This window comes from Cyanistes caeruleus, chromosome 7, assembly GCF_971803275.1.
Source record: "Cyanistes caeruleus chromosome 7, bCyaCae1.hap1.1, whole genome shotgun sequence".
NCBI classification, from domain to species: Eukaryota; Metazoa; Chordata; class Aves; order Passeriformes; family Paridae; genus Cyanistes; species Cyanistes caeruleus.
Window position 1 is genome coordinate 21655317 of NC_141707.1, and position 25473 is coordinate 21680789.

Sequence of the window (25473 nt, forward strand, 5' to 3'; positions counted from 1 at the left end):
GGCATTTCTGTACCGAACCAATGCTGGAAATCAATCCAAATTAAAACCAGCTCCTGTGGTTTATTTCCCTGGATTAATTTTAATCCAGGATCAATTTCCTGGTCTAGTTCTTTGCCCATTTGCAAAAATATTTAGGCTGCCATGAGGAGAGAGGGCAGTGCAAGGGTGGAATGAGACAGGGGGAAGGACATGATGGGCCTGGACTTCTCACTTTCTACACTAGGAAATGTTTATGAAACCGTATCAGTAAGTATCCTTAAGTATCCTTAAGCCTTCAGGATTTTATTTTTTTACTTTTTAGACACAATAGAATTATACATACACTAAGGCTTTTAAATATTAAAAGAAAAAGATGTGAAATTGTGCCTAGCTGTTCTGATTACTGCCATGCAGTAATTACAGTAATTTTTTGTTCCTGTGTGGCTTTAGTGCTAATTAATAGGTAAATTGTTTAGTGTTTTGGGTATGAAGAATAATAGGTGTTGATACTTATATGTTGATGGCAGAGAATTTTGTTTTAAAAAGTTTATAATATATTTTAAAATAAAAATATACAATGTTGTTTTAAAATAGATGTCCTACAACAAATAAACAAGCAGGTTAAATGACAACCTTTTGAAATCTTCAGTGTTTGTATTAGAACAGGTTTAGGCTTTTTTAAAAAAGAGGATCCTTAAACAATAAGGAATAAGTGGCAGAGAGAAATGACAGGTTTTGACTATGAAAATATTGCATATTTGGGGCAAAGAATGTCCAAGTTACAGTCACAGTTGGAAACAGTTACAGGACATGGACAAGCAGAATGGTGCAGCTTCACTATTCATCATCTGCAGTCAATGCTAACACATTTTGTGGTACAGAATGAAGAGCTTTAAACTGTGTCCATGTTTTTGTGGGTGTTTAGACAAGTATTTACCAAGTGGCCAAGCCATAGCTTTTAGTCATCATGTGGAAGAGAGAAGCAATAGAGAAATAATTTAGGTCTTTAGCCCCTGCTCTCTTTCCTAACATGTCTTGGTGGCTGTTTGGTAAGGGAGAGAGTTCTCAGCTGAAGCAGCTGCTGGATTCTGACTCAAATCCTGTTGGGATTTCTGCTTCCAGCTGTGGTGTAAAGCTAAGCCCATTTTCTTGTTCTAGCAACAAGTCATGGGTAAACTTGTATGTCTAGAACTGTGCTGGAATTATGAGACAAGTTGAGGGTGCAGGTTAGGGCTTCCCTGTCTGGCTTTGGAGCCCACATGATGTTGGGGTACAGGTTCTGAGCCATGGAGAGCCACACAGATTAGCAAGAGCAGTGGAGAGGGAAGGTGGTAAGATTCACAAGATTGGCCTTACTACAGGTATACATGTAATAGAAAAAACATGAAAAAAAAAATTGGGCTACTGGTCACATGACATCAAGTGCCTAATGATGCTGCTTCTAAATTTGTTTTTCTTCTACACTGAATATATTAATTACTGTTTATGGTTTCTTTAAAAAAAAGTAGCGTTGAAATATATATTTTTATAGTGAATTCAGAGGAAAGTTTTATTTTTAAAAGTCACACAGTAAGCAAGAATATGCATCTTCTCTCAAATAATTGACTACCTATGATCATACTTCCAAAACTGTAGAGAGTATGGAAGGATGGGATGAGCTATTGGCAGACTGGCCCTAAACTCTTCTTTGAGGTTTTCTATGGAATATAACTGGCAGCTTGCCGTAGATTCTTGCTGCGTCTCATTGTTGTACTAAGAATGTTTTGAATATTCGGATCCCTTCCCACTGATTGGATGGAAGAATGTCATTTGTCTTCTATATCTTTTAGGAGAGAGAGAATGGCCCTTTTTCTTAGTCCAGCAGCATTATTTTGTATTTGGAAGATGTGTTTTCATTTTGCTTTTGCTTAGAGTGTGAGCAGATAGTTCTTACATGTGTTTTTCCCCATATTGCTGTTTCTGATTAACTTCTTAGCATTATATAAAATCCATTTTTTAAAAAAAGAGGCAGTAATATATAACATATCTGGTCATGTTTTGTGTGAATTTGGAAGAATTGTTGTCTGTTCCAGAAAGTTGAGGTGTGAGTCTTCTCTAAAATTTGGCACAACAAACACAGACCCATGTATCACATGCTTAAATTTAAGCACGCTTTTCTTACCCTCAAAAAAAAAAAAAATAGAGAAAATAACAAAATGTTTGCCAGGATTGACTGTGCTGATGAGTGTTGTGATAGTATGTGTAAACTAAATAGTCTAAAGGTACTGAAATTGGTCATGTTGTACAGTTGTGTCATAAGATTTCTTGTGGTGTAATGTTGCTCAGCAACATCATTGGTGTTGTATTGTATGTTGTTTCTAAAAAGAAAACTTTATTTGGCAAGTAAATCTAAGAAATTTACGTTTTAGATGCTGCTTGTATGCACAGAATAAACCAATTTTTTTTTTTTCTTTCAAGATTTAAAGATCACCCCACATTGAATGAACGGTATTTGTTGCTCCATTTACTTGGTCGAGGTGGCTTCAGTGAAGTATACAAGGTAGAGTTTGTTGAGTCTGATAAATCTAATTTTTGAGCCATGTACATTTAATTTGAGGGCTGACAAAAGGGAATCTAATTAAGTAGAAGGATTGTAATGGGTTGACCAGGCTTCAATTAACCTGTGGAGGGGAGATAGCATGACAGTAGCCTTGTCAATAGGCTTGTGAATTACATGCCAGCTTTTTTCCTCACTTTATTGGGTGTTATTTTTATCACCTTTGGTTATAACTTTGCCATATTCATGCATTTCTTTTTTAGGCTTTTGATCTTTATGAACAAAGATATGCTGCTGTGAAGATTCACCAGCTTAACAAAAGCTGGAGGGATGAAAAGAAAGAAAACTACCACAAGTAAATATTAATTACTTATGCTTCAAATGTTAAGCTTAATAGCATTTCATTGATTGTAGAAGGTTAATATATCCATCTTCTTTTAGACATGCCTGCAGAGAGTATAGAATACACAAAGAACTGGATCACCCCCGAATAGTTAAACTGTATGACTACTTCTCCCTGGATACAGATACGTAAGTAGAACTTGGCAAGGATTTTAGTGCTGTATATTAGATAAACAGAAATGAAGAGTATTTGAACAAAAATAACATATTTTCTTGCTTTCAGCCAAAACAGTTTTAAAAACCCCACACTAGTTGCAAAATTTCATCTGCTGAGTATTACAGGCCTTCTGTAAGGTGATGGACAGAGTGTTTGCAACACCTGACTGGCATTGAAAGGCCTTAGACAATTTTCCAAGACTAAATGACATCAGTCACATTACTAGTCAAGATGTAGCCCCTGGTGACTGGGCTGCACCTCTTGGCATGAAATTGTCACATCTTAAGGGATAGATAAGGTATTTTGATTTTGAGAAATGTGTCTACTATAAATAAAGAAGCTTTTCTTAATTTGTCATCCATATGGATGCATTCTCTCTTTTAATGAGTATGAATGTTCTGATTTACATCAATTTTCCTAATTTAATAGTTACACCATGTGTTCTATGAACAATTTCATTCATATATTTTAATATTCAGGCAGCCATTCTTAAACTTGTCAGAATGAAACTAGGTTGTCATGTCTGTTTCTGATTGTGCAGTATGATACATTCTTTCATTTTGTCTCTCTAAATTCTACCCTAGGTTTTGCACGGTTTTAGAATACTGTGAAGGCAATGACTTGGATTTCTATCTCAAGCAACATAAATTGATGTCAGAGAAAGAAGCTAGGTCCATTGTAATGCAAATAGTAAATGCACTACGATATCTCAATGAGATCAAGCCCCCTATTATACACTATGATCTTAAACCAGGCAAGTGAGAAATGTTATGATTGAGAATGTAATTTATTTTTTATACTTTATTTTGTTTGTAATTCATGCCTGAAAATGCCAGAGTTATCTTCTGTGTGTCAGAGTTATTGTAAACAACTGGAAAAAGTATGTACTTTTCTTCAGAATCTTGTTGCCAGAATCATCTGCCTTTTCTGTGGAAAATATTTGTTACAGCTTTTCTACTTCGCATTATTTTGATTTGAATTTGTAGGAAAAAAATCACATAGCTAATAGATACATGCATTGGTAGTTAGCAGTATAAACAGATAAGATCATTAGTAGACTCAGTTCTGTTTGGTGATTGTGGAATGCTGATGTGTAATTAATTTCTTCCATATGCTTTTTTTAAACCTGTAAATATGTAATCAATCACTTTCAGTATCCCAGCATAAGCACTCCAAAACAGGACTTTACATAGAGTTCTCTTAACAATGAATAATAAATATTTTTATAAACAATATTTGTCTTGATTCCATGGCCTTTGTTTTACCATCTTGCATGAATGATACTTATATTCTTCATGTGCTTTAATCTGCTACACTTCCAAGTGTGGGGTTTGTAAAGTAATTCTTAGTGCCAGACTGTTTGCTTTCTGTTCTGTAATAAACTGTTCATACAGGTTTCTCTTGTCTTATGAAATTGTACAGAATGTATTCTTAGTCTCATTAGTTCTCAGAGGAACTTCATCAAATAATTTTTATATTGAGAAATTATGGTACAACTTTAACACATGGAGTAAGATTTGTAGGATCACGGCAATTTCTTGGCACAATTTTGTGGCATATGCAAACCCTGAAAACTGTAGTGTAGGGCTTGTTCTGGCAGAAAAATAATGAAACTACTTTTATCTAGTTTTCTGCTGCATTCTGATGTTTTCTCACTCATTTTGGTGTTTCTTTGCTGACCAGCCAGCTCCCAGCTGAGAGGGCCATTTCAGATCATGATGGTAATCTAGAGAGATGCTGAAACTCCACAGAAACTTGTTATAGTCAAGTTACTCTAGACTTGAGGATCTAAAGATTATGTTAATGTATCTCAGTTGGTTCAAGCATGGTGCTAATAACAGCAAGGCTATGGGTTTGGTCATGGGTCCTTTTCAACCCAGACTATTTTGTGGTTCTGAGTCTCTGATTCTGTAAAATTGTCATTTACCCTCATGAAGTTAGATGTTCTTGAAAACTGGACCAGGTGTTGAAAATAAAGCATTGTGGTACCTTTTTTGAAGTTGTTTGTTTTTTGTTTTTTTTTTCCTGAATAGGTAATATCCTTCTTGTAGATGGAACAGCATGTGGAGAAATAAAAATTACTGATTTTGGTCTGTCCAAAATAATGGATGATGATAGCTATGGGGTGGATGGAATGGATTTGACTTCCCAGGGAGCAGGAACTTACTGGTAAGGCCTGGTTTGATTTTGCTGTTTAGACTTTGGATCATTGTTCAGATTTTATAAATGCTGTCTTATAAAGCCAATTTGGAAAGACAGCTAGGACTAAAAATGTTAACATGGATGACAAACAAAGGTCTTGTGCAGTGCTGTGATGTTGATATTCCCAAATGTTAGAAAAGTAACATAACAAGTAAAATAAGTGTGTGTTATTTATTTGTTTATAAATAGGTATATATAAATAAATGTAGAGGTGATCACTGTGATTTAGAAATATGATTTTCTCTGAAGAAGCAGGTATTTAATCTTTGGCTCCTGGTGGTTGAGAACATTTGATAGAGCTATGATGATTAAGTGTGGGTGCTTAGTACTTGGAAATTGTAGAACAGGGATTACCAGCAGGTAATGTCCTTAGGACAAATGAGTATTCACTCTTCCTTCCTAAAGGTTAATGACAGCCCAGCAGCTGTGATTTACTTTTTGTGTACTTGCGTGCTCATCCAAAACACTGGAGTTTTAGAGCTGCCAAGGCACAGGAATGATAATAAGCATTTCATTGCTTACAGAAAATCTGGTTTTAGAATTTGGTCTCTAAAGATGCAGGATTCTTCATGGCACAGTAGCTCTTAGAGCTCTGTGGCTTAGAGCCTGCTCTTAGAGGGTATGTGCTGGTTGTGTCAGGGTGGGTGGATTAGAAGTCCTGTACTGGCCAGGTTGTTACAAGTCATTTGTTCTACAGAGAAGCCAGCGTCATTGCCATTTGCTTTACATCTCTTCCCATATTCAGGAGTTGTATGTAATAAAGTTTATTCCTTTTCCTTCAGAGTTTTTAGAAAAGGAAATAACATACTCTTCCACAAATGCCACTGTGAATATGCTGTGAAAAAATGATTACTCAAGTTGAAGCATTTTAGAAGTGTTAGGTTTTTGCTACTCTTTTTAATGCTTTACCAATTTAAACATCAGTTTAAATGTTTTATTTTAGAATATATATCAGAAAAATTTTGGCTTTTGGATTTTATCTAGAATGCCTCAGGCACTAGTGGTGCTACAAACTTAAAAGTAAAAAAGATCTGCAATCGTTATAGATTCATAATGAATCTCTGCATTTCTAATTCGTGCTTTCTCTGAGCCCAAAATCTTCATTAGGGAGGGAAATACTTGGAGTGAGTTTGAGGCTGGGAATGAGTCTGTTCAGAGAACGTCGCACAAACTGTCAGCAGCATAGCCCTGGGATTTCCTCAGTCACTGGGTCCAGTTACCTGTCTTCCCAGGCAGTTAGTTTATATAATCTCTTCGGTAAACTTCTAGATGTTTATATTAAATTAGTTAGTGTTTTGGGCCCAGTAATCTGATTTGCAGTGTCTTCTGTAACCTCAGTTCTCTGATCATTAGAAACCTAATCCTCTAATTTACAGACTGTGTATATTTGTGGCCAGTTTATACTTGTTTGTTCCTGTGCTAACATTGTCCTCCCTCAAGTTGGTTGTGGCTCCTTTCCTAGTACTTGCTGCTTGGTGTTTTTGTAGCCTTCACTTTTTTCCCCCTGAGCTGTAGGCTATCAATTCTTCAGATCATTTTAGTAACTTTCTTCGCATTTGTATCACTTTAAGATCACTTGTCTTGATTGTGGTAATCAGAATTGTAGACAAGTATTCCAGAAGAGAGTTTGTGATACTATTTAAATGGTTGAATTTGCATCTCATTTTTCTACCCATTTCTACAAATATTTATTGAAAGTTTATATTTAAGTCTTATATGTTGTTGACAAAAGAATGCCTGTTCTGTAGTTGCCCTAATAGGTTTTTTACCTTTTTCAGTTTTAAGTATTACAGTCAATAAAACTTGACTGCCTTTAAATGAATACATTTGGAAGGTTTTGTTTGCTTGGTAAAGGAAATACCATTTTAACAATTATTCTGTAATTCAGAAATGGCATGGGAACTTCCTCAACTTTCATCAAGTAAAGTTCTCTTTCTGCAGAGTATAGGGACAGAAATAACAATCACCTCTGTCTATCATATACCACTCTGGGAAATGTTAATATTTTTACTAAAAACTTCGGTAAAGGGTCTTTAAGCCATATCTGCATTTTCTTTGATTCCTAACCAGGTCTTGATGTAAAAGGCCCTATTTGGCTTTCATCTTTTCTTGCTTTGATAGATGGCTTCATATTTAACCTGGGGTCCCAATTTAAAAAAAAAAAGAAAAAGATAATAGGCAGTTTAGGTAAAAAAATGTTTCTATTTGTGCTTCTGTGAAATAGACCCCTCTATTTGACTAACTGTACAAAAACTGTAATATCCGTTTTGGTGGGCTGCAAGGTGTTGGGATGCGGATTGTAGGGCAACTGTACAGTTGTCAAAAGCTCAGAGATGTGTAGGTGAGGTGTTTGTAATTTTGATAATTGAGCACATTCTAATAATGCCATACTTACAGACTGAAATGCCTATTTTGATTTCCAGGTACTTGCCTCCAGAGTGTTTTGTAGTTGGCAAAGAGCCACCAAAGATTTCTAATAAGGTTGACGTGTGGTCAGTTGGAGTAATCTTTTTCCAATGCCTTTATGGTAGAAAGGTAAGGAAAACTTCAGAAAATCTAAGGAGTTTTAGTATAGGTGCCTGTTCTCAGTAGACTGTGAATTACATTCATAAAGACATGAATCTACATGGAAAATTACTTGTGTTACTTTTTGGTGGTGTACATTGAGTTTGCAAAAAATCAGAAAATCTTGCTGTAACTTTTTTATTTGCAGAATAGTTGGCAGTTTGTATTAACACTGCAACAACTTAGTATAGCATAAATATTCATGAAATCAAAGTAGTTGGATAAATCTCCTGAAAAAAATCATGTGCTTGTTTTGCAGCCATTTGGCCACAATCAATCACAGCAAGATATCTTACAAGAAAATACAATATTAAAAGCCACAGAAGTCCAATTCCCTGTCAAACCTGTTGTAAGCAATGAAGCCAAGGTAACTTTTACTATAATCTCTGAGTAAAACATTAAAGGATTCAGCTGTAAAATTGTTGTTAACTCAAGAATGCTATGGGACATAATAACTGTGTAGAAAAACAAAATTGAGAACTAGTATTCGGATGTTTTTATTTAAGCAACCTTATTCTGGGACATCTCAAAATCATGTATTTCAAAGCAAAACTGTATATATATATATTCCAGGAATTTGCAAGTGGTTTTTAAGTAGGCCACCTCAAAAATTGTCTGCTTTACTTTCTCCCAGAGGACCTTATGTGTCTCATTCAGCTGTCTCACTAGAAGTTCTTGTGAAATGCTGCTGCTAACCGTAGCAAGCTCTTTCTGAAAACAGTGGATGTTATTCTTTGCAGCCTTATTGGCTAGAACTACTTGACCACCAGGTGCCTGAAGGAGATATGACCTCTAATAAATATTCTTCCCCTTGAAAGGTCATAGTATGTGTGTATTGACTTAAATCTGAGTTAAGAAACATGAATTTTTGAGTTAATCCAGAAGATATTTTGATGCTGATTCAGGAAATAAAACTGCCAAAATAGTTGCTCTCCAAAGGTGTCAATTCCTCTACACACACCGTCTTTTCAGAAACAGATTAAGGTGTTTCCCAAATGATTACTACTATGAGCATCTGTAACACCAATCCAATTATGTGAAAGTGGAAGAAAATATTATATGTTACTTGCTTATAAAAACTCTCCCAATTTTTGAAAGATATATTCATAACCAGATGCAATAGATGTACTCGTTGAAAAAAAATGCCAAGATAATAAAATGCTTATTCAAGTTTCAGCAATTAATTAAACATGCTTAGAATTGGGACACAAGATGCCAGAAATTTAGGAATGTTAAGATTCAGCTTCTAAAGATTAAAAGGAAAGGAAATGTATTTCTAGAGGCAGTAGCTTCCCAAGAATGTAAGTCTTTTGGGTGCATAAACCTGCTGTTACAAGTGGTGGTATATTTCCGTTCATTATATTTTCTAAAAGTAGTGTTAGTGAGAGAGTTGCAGTTAAGGTTATGAAAAACTGGTTGAAGAATTGTAGTTAGAATTGGGGGAGCGGGGGTTTTACTGAGGTTTTTGTTTGCTGTTGGTTTTTCACTGGCATTTGAAGAAACTACCCCTTGAATGCAGTTGACAAATGCACATCATGTTACTGATACCTTTACATAGTAAGAGTTTATATGTCTTTTAACTTTTCATTTCTTTGTCATTTGTAGCTTTTATACATTTGTATAAGCTTTTATACAGAGAATGTTAGGAAAGAATAGACTGTTCAGCATGGAGAATTGGCAGCTTTTTACATTCTCTGTGTATTTGCATGCTCTGTTTGTTTGAAAGACTAAAATAAATTTCCAGTATTCTCCACTCATTAACCATTGCCATGATAGTTGTGAAGGAGATGGAGAAATTATTATCTGGTGAAAATTCTATAAAGCAATTTCAGACTAACTTCTTAATACAGACCATTTACAGTTACTATGTAGAATCCAAATTATTTTTCAGATTTATAGGTCTGGCAGTTGGAAAAGAACAGCTTGTAAACTGAAATTCTGACTTGGAAAACATGGAGATTAAATAAATATAGAACCTCAAATGACATTGTTAGTTAGTTTTCAGACTGTAACTGTCCTTTGATCCCTCCTCACTGTTTCCTATTTTGTGCAGTGGTTTGCTTTGCTTCACACTAGTGTGGCTACAGTGCCACAAACTGTGAAGTACTTTAAAAACATTTTAGACACAAACTGTTACTCTGAGGATCTTGCAAATAACTGTTTACAGTTCATTTGTTTTGAAAGTTTCACTGTGAAGAATTTTATTAAAATCTGTAATATCCAAGAACATGTGAATATCTACTAACAGATGTGCATGATTTTTATATTGTACTTTTTTCATGCTGGATATGCAAATGACAGAAGTAAATTCTAACATGATTCTTTGAAACTTGTATCACAGATTTCTCCTTTAATCTCCAATTTTTTAATTGGAGCAAAGAACAAACAGCTGAGCAGATTTATCAAAGAAACTATATGTAATTCTTTTAAATTAAGTTCTAAATTAAGTAATGATGTGCTAATCAGTTCTGTAGCAATAATAAGGATTTTCTATCATTAAATGTTGAAGCCCAGGCTCTCAGGAGACCAAATGTTCTGTGTGTGCTAGACATAAGACATGACAGAAACTTTCAGCACAAAATGATTGGCATACACCTTATGGACCTAAATGTAGGGATGACATAGTGAATTTAGCTGCAGTGTTTTTCAATTGCTTAGATAATTTTAAGCAGGTGTGATTGATTTTTTTTTTTTTCCATGGGAAGAGAGTTTCAGCATGGCAGTAGTTTCCTAAATATTCTTTGTGTGATGCCTATTGAGCATGACAGACAGCAGTGTCAATTTCATGTTTTGCTATACCCTGTCATGACACATGTGGAAATACCTGTTTTCAAAAGTCAGCTAAAGCATTGAAACTCTGTCTTTGCATCATCTACCTATTCTTCCCTGCTCAATGGTTTTAGAAGCTCATTGGAAAAAGTAGAAACATCTCCTTTTTCAATCCTCTGACACTTGCTCCTGGTTTTCATTAGTCTGTTCAGGCATAAAACATGCAAAAATCTAATTGGATGAGATGCTAATGTTTTACTTGTAAATATAGTTCCTAAACATGGAAAGACATATTTGAAGTGTGATTATTCTAAGCCAGTTAATTTCCAGGGTTTTTTTTTTTCTGCCATGATGTTACATTTCCTCAGTGGGCTCAGCAGTAAAATGTTACATTGTCACTTGAAGTAAATTATTTGAGAACAAGAATTTTGTTCAGAAGCTAGTTTAGTCCAGGAGGACTTGCCTATTTGCCTGAAAGCAAATGTGAGTATTTAGAATGTTACTGTACCTTTCTACATTTCTCTTCTAGGCCTTTATCAGACGCTGTTTAGCATACCGAAAAGAGGATAGATTTGATGTCCACCAGCTGGCTAATGATCCTTATCTTCTCCCTCATATGAGGAGATCAAATTCTTCAGGAAACTTGCATATGACTGGCCTAGCAGCATCCCCTACACCACCTACTTCAAGCATTATTTCGTACTGAAATTTCTCCAGCTGAGGAATGGGATGATACCTTTGTTTAGTTTTCAGATGCAGACTTGAGCTTGAAAGCATTTGAGTGTTTTTACACAGGACAAGTTTGATAACTGTGTTTTCAGACTGCAGTCCTCCTACATAGTGTAATTTGTATGATTGGAATGGATCATGGACTGTGAATAAATGTACCCTTCTGAGAAACACCGTTAAACACTGAAGGATGAAGGATGACACTTCCTGTTACAAACTAACAGGTATACTGTGTTTAAGACTGAAGAAAAGGTTTTTAGTTTTTTTTCTGGGGAACATTGTAAATAATCTTTTTAATAGTTTAAAGTACATTTGGTGGATACTGGAAAGTTCTAACATGAAGGGTAGTTTTTCATTATTTAAATAAAAAAGTGTAGTGAGCAAATTTGAAAACACAGGAAAAAATTTCGTGCCTGGATATAAACTAAATGAACTGCCATCTGTCCAAGACATTGATCTGTCGAAACCAAAGTAAGGAGTGTGAGACGGTGAAAGATAATTTTCAGCATCAGATTTCTCAAATAAAATTGGAGTATTTTATTTGGCTACTCAGGCTTGTACCTCCAAAAATGTGGTGGTGTTCCACTGAATTTAGATTGGAAGGGTGATATGGAATTTCTGGTACTTATTTCTCAAATAGATTGCTAATTTTGAAATCTATTCAGTTTTTTGAAAGTACTTGCTGTGGTGTTGAAACTTGTGAAACCTTCCAGGCTTCTAATAAAAGCGAGCAACAGTATGAAACCAAATGCAAACAGGTCATGTATAATGTTCTATGCAGGAATAATGATAAATTCCCTTCTAGCTCTATTGTAAATTGTTGTACAGATGTCACATTTTCAGTTAAATTTCAGCAACTTATTCCTGTACAAATGTTTAAAGTATGGCTTTTTCTAATTGGATATTGTATTTTTTTTAAGTCTCCCTCAAGGCGCTTTTAATTGCTGCTAAATGATGTTGCTTTTACTTTTACAAGAGTCAAATGACCTCCTTAAGGTGCGAGTCAACTGTACGAGAGATTGAGAGCAGGCAATCCGTTAACAATCAAGGCATGTAAAGCAGATCTGTGTTGGCAATATACAGTACAGTTAAGTCAGTTTATTGCGTTCTCGTCCTGCAGAGCGCATTGATAATAGATGTAGAAGTTGCTCATGGTTATTCTCTATTTCTGGAAGTTCCTATCAACAAGGAAATGTTTCTTGTGGCTTGTACAGATATTTTAAAATGTGAAACATTTTCTAACTGCCTTGTATGGTAGAAACTTATTTTTCAAGAACAGTATATCTCTCTTCTGTTCACTATTCTTTTTACTGTCCCATTCTTGATGCTGAATTCCTATATGTAATTTTGTCCATGTTGCAGAAAGAGGAGGCTGTATTACCACAGGTTTTCATTTAGTATTGTACAGTTAAACTGTTGCTCTTGTTTCTGATCTTGCAAGCCATTTTGTTTTCATTGTATATAAAGAAATGTTAACTGTCTCTTTAAGATGCTGCTGAAATTGTAGAGAATGTAGCCAAAACAGTAATAAACAACGGCAGTTGAAATTTCAAGGTTTTCATGGTGTCTTTTTACGTTTCAGCACAGGGCAAATCACAAAATCATCAGTGAGCAACATGAAAATATTTAAAGCAAACTCTTCTCAATTACATACAAAAAGCCAATAATACAATAATTAATTTAAGTGACATTAGAGGTGAAAGGGGGAGATTCCATGAAACTTAAAACTTCTGTCATGATGAGGTAACCAAAACTTCATTTGATTGAATAGACTGCACAGTAACAGCTTGTAAGTATTTCAGTGATCCTTTTAAAAATATTGAGCTGTGAGATAAGATTAGCTCATAGAACTAATAGAAAATTAAGACTCAGAATACTGGGACTCCATCCTTTCCACTCTACAGCACAAGACCAAGTGCAGAGTTCGAGGAGAATGTGCTATAGCTGTAAGTTCACATTAGATTTCATTCCTTCTTATTCTGCATGTTGGTAACTGAAATTGAACAGAGGGTTTTACCCCACGTTGGATAGTGTGAACTGTGTTTTTATTTCGTGGAGGCCGGTCAAGATTTTGACTTTCTGAGAGGTGCTGTTGTTGCTCGTGGGAAGTCGGGGGGTGCATGGTGGCAGTGCAGGCGCCGGAGCAGCGCGGCCCGGGGAGCTCGGTGCTGCTGCCACAGCCCGGCAGCCTGAGAGGCGGCCGCGTCTTTTAAACTCGGCAACCCCGAAAAGGAAAGCATGTTTTGGAATTTAAAGCATCCTGCGTGTTCCTGCTTCAGCTTTAATGTCCTCCTGAACGTGCCAAAACCACGGGTCTGAGGCGGGTCCACGGGCCTCCCTTCCCGGTCCCACAGCTCCCGCGGCCCGGCGGGACTCGGCACCTCCAGCCTGGGGAGGGCCTGCGGGGCCCCAGCAGCGCGGCCGCCTCAGCCACGTTGTGTGGCAGAGTGGTCGGCGGGGAGGGGAGTTGCCAGCGAGGTGAGAAGTATCTTTTGGTCTTTTATTACTCTTCAAAGAGCCCTCAGGACTTGGTGCTTTTCTCCAGAACTGGGATGTTGCGTTGAGAGGGGAGACTGGAGAGCCTGGGCTGGTGGGGTAGGGACCTGGGCAGCATATCAGGACATGAGTGCCTCAAAATCTGGAGCCACTGTGGTTAGAGAGTGTTTCTGATATCGATGTCTAAAATACTTGAGTCTCACAATTGCTACTGCATTTTTAAAAACTTTTTTTTTCTCCGTATCAGCTCCAGCCAAAATGAGGACTCTGGTTCCGTAGCTGAGGGGTGCCAGGCAGCACGGGCTGGTGGTGTTCCTGCTGTACAGCCCCACACTCCATGTGCCAGCCAGCCCAGCGTGTCCATCTGCCACCACATCACAGGGACCAGGGCACTGTCAGCTCCCAGCACGAGCCTGCCGTGGGCTTCAGGGAGTAAATACCCTTCCTGAGGCCTGGACCATACCTGGCTCCAAGCAGCCATGGACTGTAGAGCTGAGGACTATGTTGCCTTTGTAGGAAAGGTAAGACTTCATGTTTTTCAGAGAAATAATGAATGCTTCAGAAATCTCATGTCTCTGTGATCACAGATTGGTGAAGCGTAGAGAAAGAGGTGCTGTGATACTCTTAATACGTATCTTCCAGCCCTCAGACACTGGCCTTGAGCTTCTAGAGCAGCTGATGCTGTGTCCAGCAGTGCTCCATTATGTCACCTTGCAGCCGTGGTACATGATGTGGGAAATGAAATGAAAATTTATCCTGAAATATGCAGTGGTTAACAACTGGATGGATGGCAAAGATTACTGTAAGAATCAGTGTAATAGTGAGGTGATGTGTGCAGGGCCTTGAGAAGCACTATTTCAAAACAAAGACACGTATTTTACAGCATGAGCTCTTTCCTATTCATATACCACTAAATGCTTCCAGAAAAGAGTTGTCAAAATGCAAGACAAAGACAGGAGAGATGGTTACTTGTGTTTTGTGTCTAAACTTGTTGAGATGCTCCTGGCTTCAGCAGGCCTGGAATGAAAGCTGGAAAAGGGAACTTACTGTCTGTTAGCACTGTCAAAAGCTTTGCAGGAAAGAGCACCAAGAACTGCTTACCTTTGTGCGTTTGTGAGCAGATCCAGTAGATCTTCACTTGTCTTCATTGGTAGAACAGCAGTTTCCACTAAAACTGATAGAACTAGCAGAGATTTAAAGGACTCAGAGAGGTAGAGCAGGCCCATGCTCTCAGAATTTTTCCATCTACCTCCTCTGCCTTTGGGCTGAGCATGGCAGAGGAACAGGACTTGACAAACAGCCGCGTACACAGGGCTGACCTAGCGAGGTGGTGCAGCTTATTTCATTCCCCTACATTTGTCCCTATAAAAAGCCACATGAAGAGTTGTTGAACAGCTTTGTATATTTGTGTAATGTACAACTTCCTTCATGACAGACATAATCACCCTAACTACCACACAAATTGTTTGTTTCAGGCTTGCAGCTGTGGCTCATGAGCTGTTGGCAGAGCTCTCATCACTGATTTGAGCACCACAATACATTCCCTGCATGCTCTTCTATTGCAAAGACAGGTAAGTAACCTGGTAGTTGGCAGACTGCACTTGCAATGGATTTGGTGTATCTTGTTCCATTGGTTAAATGTCAATTCATATACATTTATATGATACCATGAAATTCTCGTGCTGCTTGTAGGGTTACATAAGAATGTATCAGGTGCTGAGCTGATCTCATAAATTGTCTCCTTAGCACTGTCTAAAATATAATAAAAATAGTTTTATTACTGAGCCCGAACACATTGCAGTCTAATAAATTACCATATCCTAAAGGTTATTGTCCTAACACCCAATTAACATGAAACAGAATTACTACTCTGTCATCCTTTAATCATCTGCCAGGATTCCTGTGTTTTTAATGACCCTCATCCTTTTCCACTTATATTAATATTTTCATATATTGCTAAGATGAAAATCTTAATATCTAGGTACTACATTCAACAAAAAAATGGTCCTAATGGTGAAACCCATTCTGTAAAGATTGGTGTTTTTTCTCCTTATCTCAGAGACCACTGAGAGGAGTTCAATTGAATTACATTGCAATAGCTCTTTCTATTTGGGGGCATGCTTTGATGGGCTCTGTTAACATGAGGCAGCAATGTGAAGGCCTCTTTTTTGTCTCCTTTCAGGTTTTACAAAAGATTACCTAGGTTGTAAAGTATTTTGCTAGTTTTATGCTAAGGAGCAACAAAGATGAGTACAGAGATCATGGGGAAAAGCCAGTATGAGCCATTACTATTTGAAACTGGGGAAAAGCAACTGAGAGTCAGCTGGGCAAGGCTCCAGATGGATGGTGTGACTGAAATAACACTTCAGCTGTACTCATTTAGATCACTAGATGTGTGTCCAGAGCACATTCAGACTCAACCACTGTGCACTGGGGGGATAGAAGGTGAATTGCTATAATCGCTAGGGGCCAAGTTTTATGCCGTGTTTCATATTTAGATAAACAGAAAGCATACCCAGGACACAAGGGAAAAGGTAGTGCTGCCTGAGCCAGTACAGCTTTATTAGCAGCACTTTGGTGCTTAGAAATCAGCCTCTGTCTAAAATTGGGGAGGTACATCAAAACTCAGCTTTCCAGTGGAGATGTGCATCAGACCTACCATCAGCAGCCCAGGAAAGAATGCACCCTGTTTCCCAGTGCCCACTGGCAAAGCCAGGTGCTCTATTCAGACTGCTGAACATCTGCTTTACTTGTCTGCACCCCACACTGGCATGACACAGAGCATGGGCGTGGCAATATCAGAGCAGCAGATGCCTGTGACTGAACAGTTGAGACTGCTTATCCCTCTGGGATATTGGACCAAGGCTTCTCTGCGTTCAGCAGGCAGAGGATTTAAATACTAATGACACTAATTTTCCCAGAGACTGACATGGGATATTGGAATTCAGTAGCATTTGGCTGTACTTGGATAGTGATTGACTCAACAAATACTAAGAGAAGCATGTCTCTCTTATAGTTACGTAAAACCGGAAGGAATAGCTTGTAATACAGTGAAGGAAAACTTACTGCTTTATAGAATCCATCTGACTTGAAGCAAGAGATGAAATTAAAATCAAAGCTTCTAAAATGAAGCTTTACTTCTGTTTGGAGTTCACAGTAGTATTGTGATACAGTGTCTAGGAAAAGGATCTGTGAAAGAACTCCAACAATGCTAAATTTTGTCTTCTTAACTTTTGTGTTAAGCCCTGGTCCCTTATTGGCACGCTTTGGACTTCTGGCTGCTCAAAAATACTAAAATGATGAATCTGTGAAATGCATTGATTGATGTCAATAGTTGGAAGCACAACTGATAAAAATATAATTGCTGGAAATACTGTAATTCAGCTCTTCTCTCTTCTCTGGACTTTATTCTTATTACTGCCATTATTGTAATTTGAAATTACACAATCCAAACTCAGAAGCCTTTTAAAGTATTATTTTGTAATGTTCAAGTCACACATTTCCTTGTGATGGTCACTGCTTAAGATTTCTAACATGTTATTTATAGGACAATGTGCTGATAAAGGTGAATTAAGGATAGGAGGTAGATCTAAATTAATTTCTAATTTGGTGAAAGTCATAGTGATAGCTACTACAATATATAACCTGCAAGGGCATTTTTCATGTAAAAAATTATAATGTAGTTACTAATCCAAATAGCATGGCTCTTCTGTTTTAGGGCAATTAAATATCCTTTTACTATTAAAGATTTTGTTGTATTTGCTTTACTTTGGGGGCAGTAAAATCCTCACTCAATAGCTTTTATATGTGGTTCAATTAATTAATAGTATTTTTGAGTCAAAACCACTGATAAAGGATTAGAAAATATTGAGGCCATGGTAGGCAACATATTTGCACTCTGTGCTTTTAGAAATGTTTTCAAATCTTTGTCTTTTTAGATGGAGCTTCTTAACACTGAATTTTTAACTAGACCTAAAAGGAAAACAGATGTTTGCATCTTTTGTCCCTGCCCCATTCTTCCTTTTAGAATTGTCTGGTGCAGAAGTGCTTATTTAAACCCCACTTTTCTCAAACTGAAGACATCCTCATTGATGTTTTGGACAGTTACTCTGCACATGCACTAAAAGTAGTCTTCTTCTGAGTGGGCAGAAATCTGTCTCTGGGGGCATTTTCTTCAGGGAGTAGTAAGGGAGTGGGTCTCCTCTCTTTCTCAGCTGAACCCCTGGGAAGAAGTCACAGGTTTTGGGTGGCTTTCTAGAATCTTGCTAAATCTACTTGTAACTGGACTGAGTCAAGTAGTTAGAAGTAATATTTGTGACTGGGTTAGTAGTAATAAACTGGTAAAGACATTAAAGTTAATCTCAGAGAGATATGGGTTGGGTCAAGTGCTTGATCATGACTCGGAAAGTAAGACTCAAATTCCTGCAAACTTTGATGGTTTGCATTTAAAGAGATAGAACATACACACATCAATGCATACACACAAGTGTAGAGGACCAGACCACAGCGTGTTTGGTTTCAAACATTCTGAGTATTGCTGCAGCAAAGGTGATCAAAGGAGTGGGTCTTGCAGAGGTGGGCAGCACTGTTGTGAGCCAGCTCTGTTCTGTCCTGAGGCTCATGCTCAGTGTCCTATCCTCCAGGTCCCTTCCTGGAGAAGGGCTGACTCTGCATCTGCAAACAAAGCAGTGCAGAAAATCTAGAACCATGCACCATGTTAACTACAAAAGGATTGACCCACACTCCCCCTCTCTTTCCTGTCATCCTCTCACTCTTTCACTCTTGACTATCCATGCAGCAGGATCTAAGGACCAGTGACATTCTTTGTTTTCTTCCACTGCTTTTCTTGGGCAAGTATTCTACTCTGCAATCTATACTGGAGTTTATTGTGCGAGTGGGGACCTTCTGGAGCTGATGGCTTGTTCGACAGCACCTATGAGTACTGGTGTGTTGAGGCTTGTGTGACAACACCTTTGACAAGTTTGCTGTGGGAGCTGAGAACTTATTGAGGTGTACAAAATGAAGGGCTTGTTAGCCAACACCTTTGTGGAAGTGTATTGTAAGAATTTAAGGGCTTGTTAGCCAATAAATGCCTTTTTAGTCTAAAAAGTGATCAGGTTGCTACAGTTACAGCAACTGTACAATAAAAGCATAAATGTTCCTGACACCTGGTCTGGTGTCTTTGTTCTGATGAGAATTTATAATGAACGTCATGACGGGTCACAACAACAAGCATATGGAAAATATACTGCCTCTCCTTTGTTGAGAATATAGAAACCTATAGCAGGCACTGTCTCCACATGTATACACAGACCCATCTCAGGAAGCTGAGAAGTCATCTGAGACCTCTGGATTTTCACAGCAGTGCAAATACCAAACATAAGCCATTGCTTAAACAACATTTTTCACTTGTAAGGGGTGAAGTGTCAGCATCTTTTCTATTTATGGCTCAAGCGGACAGGTCCTTAAAACTGTTGAACTCACAGGAGAGAGGCGTATTAGATGTGAAGAGGATTACAACAGGGGAAGCAAACACTTGCCCTTGTGAATTTGTATGAACTATATTTAGAATATAAATCCAAGCATAATTAAACAGTGCTAATGAGACAGAGGGACTTATCTTCATTTGGTGCATAATTGGTATCACTGATTTCCTCATTCATTTTTTCCTAGTTTTAAAGCCTCCTTGTTCCAGTGAGATTAGATGGTAAAAGCTACCCTGCAGAGAGAAAGTGTGCGGCCTGGAGGTAAAATTCAGTTGGAAGCCTTTTAAGGGATGCTGCTTTCTTGATAGCATCGATAACTGACAGCAAAGACACCTGTGAACATGTAGCCAACAGTCAAGCAAGGCAATCTTTGTGCAGTACCCTTGAAAAAATGCACATAATTTTACAAAGACCATAATGGGGAAGAAAAGTTGACCCTTTCCAGTGAGGGAGACAAAATACAGTAAGAGTTTTAGTAGTTGTAGGTATATAATTCACCACTATTAATTGAAGTTTGAATTCCTTCTCAAGAATATGCTTCAACTCATCGAGGAATGTGAAGCTTGCATAGGAATTTTTGGTGACATTTTGTGGCGGGGACACTGCAGCAGGTCTGGGTGGAAGATGGTAATGGTCTTGCCCACCTTAAGTAGCTCTCAGCCCATAAACAGAATAGCAGCCTCTGTTACAGTTCTGTGCCAATAGCTGATGATATTTCTGTGCAAAGAACAACAGCTACCTGCAGCTGCTTGACTTTTTTTTTACCTAGTCAAAGCCAGTAAAGAAGTGGGTGCAATAGGCAAAGTTCCATTTTTGCTTTTCAGTTTTGTCTTTGGTTTTTAAAGCCTGGATTCAGGCTCCTTTTAATTGTGCCTCAAATTGATACAATTTTTTTTGATGGTTTAATCCACATCTGTTGTTACAAACTGCAGCAAAATCAGCTGTTTCCTAAGGGGTAGCACAACAATGACTATGCCTGTACATTTCAGTGCATGCCAGGGGTGCTTGTGCTTATTGGCCGACAGAGGTGCTCAGGAGCGTAAGACTGCTGTGCACCACATCCTAGTGGGAGTAGTTGTAGCCAGCTGGAATCTGTTCTCAGTGACTGCCTGTAAAGATTCTTCTAACTCTCCTCCCTCCAAAGTGACCACCACTAACCAAATGCCTGTCCACCCACTGAGCCAAACCAGTTCAAAGAGGAGCACTACTAGGAGCGTCTGTGAGTAAGCTCTGCTGGATAGGAAGAGGATAGAGTGAGATGAATCCCACAAAAACAACAAATGTTTTTCATCATAGTCCAGTAATTCAGCACAGACTTATCCTCTGGGTTGCTGAACCCAAGACTTTGTTTTGTCCTTTTCTGGAAGGGGATTTGAACACTTCCCTGCTAAGACTGCTATGCAGATTAATCCAAGACATAGGAATTGTTACGAACATTTGGTCTCAATTTCCCTTTGCTCAGTTTCACTGGACCACGCTGACTATGTCACCCTCTTAAATACTTCTCTCTTTTGGAGGCTGTCTCTTTTGACTACTTAGGGGCCTGTTTGCTGTTCCATAAAGTGGGATTTGCAGCTGTACTTCCTGTTCATCATTGCCTAGCTAGGCTATTCAGTCAGCTCTGTCATTATTGATAGTCAATAATACTGGGTTTAACTTTCCAGGGGAACAGAAAATTTCAGAAGTTGTTCTGCACCCCAGAAATCTGCTTACATATTTCACAGAATGGGATGTCTGCTTTTGATTATTTTTCACAGTAACAGTCCAAGCATTCAAGCTCTTCATGCTGCCTTGTGGTTGAGCAGCATTGAGAAAACATCACTGGTAACCAGAATTGAGAGCAGCAGCAAGTACAGCTGCTCTGCTTGTGAGCAGGCCAGAGCCACAGCTACTTGTCCACTGAGTCCTGCTGAAAAGATGCCCTTTATCAAAAGCAGGATTTCTTTCTGACTGAGCTGTGAAACAGAGGTCCCGACTGTCTACAGCCATAAAAAAGCCCATGACTCAAAGTGTCAGAGACTGGAGTCTTAAAAAAATTGAAAAGTCTAATCACCGCTTTCTGCTGTCTTAAACATAATTTTCAGTTATACTCCTTTTGAACCATCTTAGCTTAACTGCTGGGGAATCCCATTGTCAGGATTAAACAGATGATTTATTTCCTGCTAAAGGTGGGTGAAATAATAATCACCAGCTCTGCCTCACTGACAGCCATGTGGTCTGGAAAGGTGCTATATGCCCAGCACTCAGACTGCTTCAGACAGGAGGCTGGGGGCATTATTTATTATTTGCCTAATCAATTTAAATACTGTATCTCTTTCAGAAAGCATATTTCTAGTCTTTATAAGGAGATGTGTACAGGACTCATCAAGCAACCTCCTCTAGTGAAGTGTATCTTCTGTTTAAACAACCAATATTCGCTTGCACAGCATATGGGGCCAGAAGCAAAGACCTTGCCCTTGGAGCTGCACTATGCTCACGAGATAAGCTCAGCATCACAATCAGTTGTAGAGGTTGTTCAAGTTCAACCCAAATAACAACAGTTTTCCTTTAATGAGGTAAATGAGGAATCCTCCGCAAGAGGTGACAGTGGGACCCCTCTGCCCCATGGAGTAGCCAAGCAGAGTGCCAAATGCAGTGATTAGTGAGAAGACAGACATCTGGCTTGTCCTTTTACAGCTCTCTTTCACCATCTCTCTTCCTATACACCACAAGAAATTTCCTTGTGTTTTTGGCAACCCATTGTAGCCTTTCTGAATTGTACTACAAGGTCCAATCTACAAATGACAGGTAGAGTAACATGAGGAGAGAAAAAGGAGAGGAAGATGATAAAGTGGACAAGAATCTGAGAGGCCTTCAGGCCTTATCTTGTATTACCTCAGTGGTGCTGGTTATGGCAGCAAGTCCCCTTAGAGCAGGAATTAGTAATGTACTTATTGAGGGAGGCTGTTGAGTTGTCAGAGGCAGAAGTGTTTAGACTGACAAGTAGACATTGTGAAGACAGGAGTCAAGGCTGACACAAATACTCCTGCAAATTGATGAGGGACTGGGGAGCAGCCTATACTGAGCTCCAGCAGTGCATATCTGCAGGTAAGGGTGCACCAGCACGTGTGAATGACATATGGCAGCTTCCAAGGAATGTTTAAAAATGATTTAGTTCATTTCCTCACAGTCCTTAATATTTTACCCTGAATTCCTCCAAGTCTTTCTATTCCTTTATGATGCATACTAGGTTAATTTAAGTCAGGTTAAAAGTATTCTGAAGCACAATGCAATCCATAAGTACATTATTTTTGTTACTTTTAGTAGTTAGGAATATAAACAGTCAGGAATTGGGTTAGCAACAGTAAGTTCCTTTTCATTATTAAACAGTTAGTACCTAGACTATAAGTATGGTTTCAGGCTCTGGGGCTTTTTTGCCTTCTCTCTGAAAAGGTGTTACTGGTAAGACAAGAAACTGGTTTCAGATAAAAAATGCAGCTTTGAAACAAAGATAATTGTTTCACAAATTCAGTCATTTTTAGTACATGGCATGTTATTTGGCAATACAAAGGCTTCCAGTTGCTTGCTTTTTTTTTTTTTAGAAGTTGCTCTCTTAAAGGATTTACCCAAATACTGCTTATTTCTACAAAAACATCTCCTACTGTCAGATTTCTGAGCCTTAGTAAAGCGGTGTCACTGCCTGAGACCACACTTTTTCTGTTCCATTTGGTTCATGTTGAACACATGAACCCACAACTTCGTTACTAAACTGAAATCATGTGCACAGCGTCTTCCTAAGAAATACCAGTCATCTACCCAAGTAAAATTCTGGATTGATAACTACATGCTGGCCTAAGGATAAACATGAATTGAGGTTTCAGGAAAAGGAGGTGTTTATTCCTGGCTCAGCTTGGTATCTCTGTAGCCACCATCTGCAAATCTCTTAGATATTCCATAAAATGGCATATTACAATAATTTAACTCTTTCACCAGGGCTGCAGGGCAGAAGTGCTGGAGATTCACATGAGCTAAATGCAGTTTTCTGTTTGACTGAAGACATGGATTTGGTTTGGTTTATTTTGAGATTATAAACCAAAATAAGTTCTTCTACTTTAGGTTTTTAACACCTAACTGCCAGACACTGTGCTGGACTGCACAAATATATATTAAGCCTTGCTACTACCATGAAGAATGTACAGAGGAGGATTACAAGAATGAGTTATGAACTACAGACATGTAAAAATGAAGAAACACTTCTGTAGTCTGATTCTTGCCTAACATTACAGGATTCAAATCTAAATTTTAATCTAAATTAATCAGATTCTAGGTGTCTAAGTCCAAGAGAAGAATCAAAAAATCTGAGTTTGGTGCCAGCTAGGCCTCCATGTTACAGAATGATTGTGAACACTTGTTTGACTAGTAGTCAAAACCTCTGTATAATCAAGGAAGCCACAGTCCCACAGTCAAACATCCCTGATCCTTATCTTGCCTCCTTCAACTTAATTCCATAATCAGCATTTAGATCCTGGAGAGGTTGGAACTAGGCCTCTCCTTCAGCATTATAGTATCTCAAACAAGTCCTTGCCTATAAGGATTTAAGGATCCTATAAGGATTCTTCAAAACTTTCACCCAGTCCCATGGTTAGCTCGACTTAAGTCAGTACATTGCCAACAAAACTCTGCAACTTAGAAACAGCTTAAGCTCAGCCCCTTTCTGCCTTCAGATCAGTTGGTTTTACAGTTCCCAAGCACCATCAATTTGCATCCAGCTGGCGTCCATTTGAGTCCAGTTGCTGCTGGTGGGGGGGGCAGGGACCAACCATGCTCGTTACTGAATCTCATCCTATGAATTCGGCCAAAAGAAACTAGTGCACGCCATCTCGTGGCCCTGCTCAGCTATTTCCTGGGAACGAATGGAGCTCCAGTTGCGACAAGAATGTTTGATGTGGACAGGATTTAAAAGATGGCTTTCAGACACAGCCGACCGTCTGACCCCCGCTCCCAGGTATGAAACGTTCACTATTAGTGCTTTGTCCACACTCCTGCCTTGACCTTGCAGCCTGAGCAGCTGCTTCCTGGAGCAGCAGCAGAACATCGAAGTGCAAAAAGCACTTCTTCAGCACATGCTCACACAGCTATTGAGGCAACCCTGTCCTTACAACACATCCAGAGTGCCAGTGAACACAGCCCCCAGACCAGCCTTTGGTGGAGCACGAAATTACTGTATTCATTTTAGAGTAGGACATACACATGTGAATCGTTTTCAATTACAGGAAAGGTTGGGGATGTTCATGGTACATTTATCTTCATCTGCTGTCAGGACTTGTTAAAGAACTCCATGTGTCAATGCTTTAAATAAAGCTAATGTGCCTGTTCATAACTGTTCATTAACAGCTGAATCTCTGAACTCATGAAAACAAGGTTACATCAGCTGTCAGTCCTTTGGTGTATCTTAAGTTCCTATTCCTCCTTACTCTCTCTTTTTGGTGGGAAAATCAAGTCATTAAGAGACCTTTGCCAGAAGTGATTAAGGTACAATTTCATCACATCGAGCTGAGGGAATTAAAAAACAGAAGGACAAAGTAAAATAGTATGACTTCAAGGCCTGTGTTTCTATTTTAAGTAGTGAGTGTTCAACTTCACAATGTTTATGACTTTTTAGCTGAGAAATTACAGCTTAAATCTGCACCACTGAATCATCTCCAAATCTGAAGTCGCATTATCTTCAGCAGAATTGCTGATGGTAACACTGCCTTACTTCCACTGCTCTCTTAGCTGTGAAAAGACTAGATATATAGTCAGCAACAAGGGACCTAAAATAGCAAACAGAAATGCAAAACTTCAGACTAAGCATCTTCTTTTGTCTGCTACTAGACACAAGTGCACAAGACCTATGAAAGTTTGCAGCTTGCTGTTGGAAAGCATAGAATTGTGCCAGAGAACACTGTGCCATACTGCAAGAACAAAAACATCTACCCAAGGACTCTAGTTCAAAACATCTGATTACAATCAGAAATTGCTCTAAATTTGGTTTGTGACAAACATATTTTTACTCTTCTTGTGTTGGAAGCGTGTAACGAAGTTGCAGGAAAGGCTGTTAGACCTGTGAGGCTCAACGAAGCTTGATACCAACATAATTTTCTCTGTTAGAGGAAAGAAAAGAGGGAACATTC

The 25473-nt window shown here is 38.4% G+C and overlaps 1 protein-coding gene and 1 long non-coding RNA gene across 12 annotated transcripts in view; both read left to right on the forward strand.

The window, feature by feature from the left end:
• Positions 1-12892, forward strand: part of TLK1 (tousled like kinase 1) — a 67117-nt gene extending 54225 nt beyond the window's left edge. For all 11 annotated transcript variants that reach the window (XM_086896868.1, XM_086896866.1, XM_086896867.1 and 8 more), the window contains 8 exons: positions 2437-2518; positions 2779-2870; positions 2957-3046; positions 3659-3828; positions 5108-5243; positions 7700-7811; positions 8101-8208; positions 11140-12892. In XM_086896868.1, coding sequence (XP_086752994.1) covers positions 2437-2518; positions 2779-2870; positions 2957-3046; positions 3659-3828; positions 5108-5243; positions 7700-7811; positions 8101-8208; positions 11140-11316 — 967 coding nt within the window. In that variant the 3' untranslated portion in view covers positions 11317-12892. The remainder of the gene's footprint in view (positions 1-2436; positions 2519-2778; positions 2871-2956; positions 3047-3658; positions 3829-5107; positions 5244-7699; positions 7812-8100; positions 8209-11139) is intronic.
• A 552-nt stretch (positions 12893-13444) lies between these two features.
• LOC147652246 (uncharacterized) lies at positions 13445-25269 on the forward strand. The gene is made up of 4 exons (XR_015289009.1): positions 13445-13817; positions 14083-14356; positions 15311-15406; positions 19509-25269. It is a non-coding gene; the product is annotated as an uncharacterized LOC147652246 (long non-coding RNA).
• Positions 25270-25473: the final 204 nt, after the last annotated feature.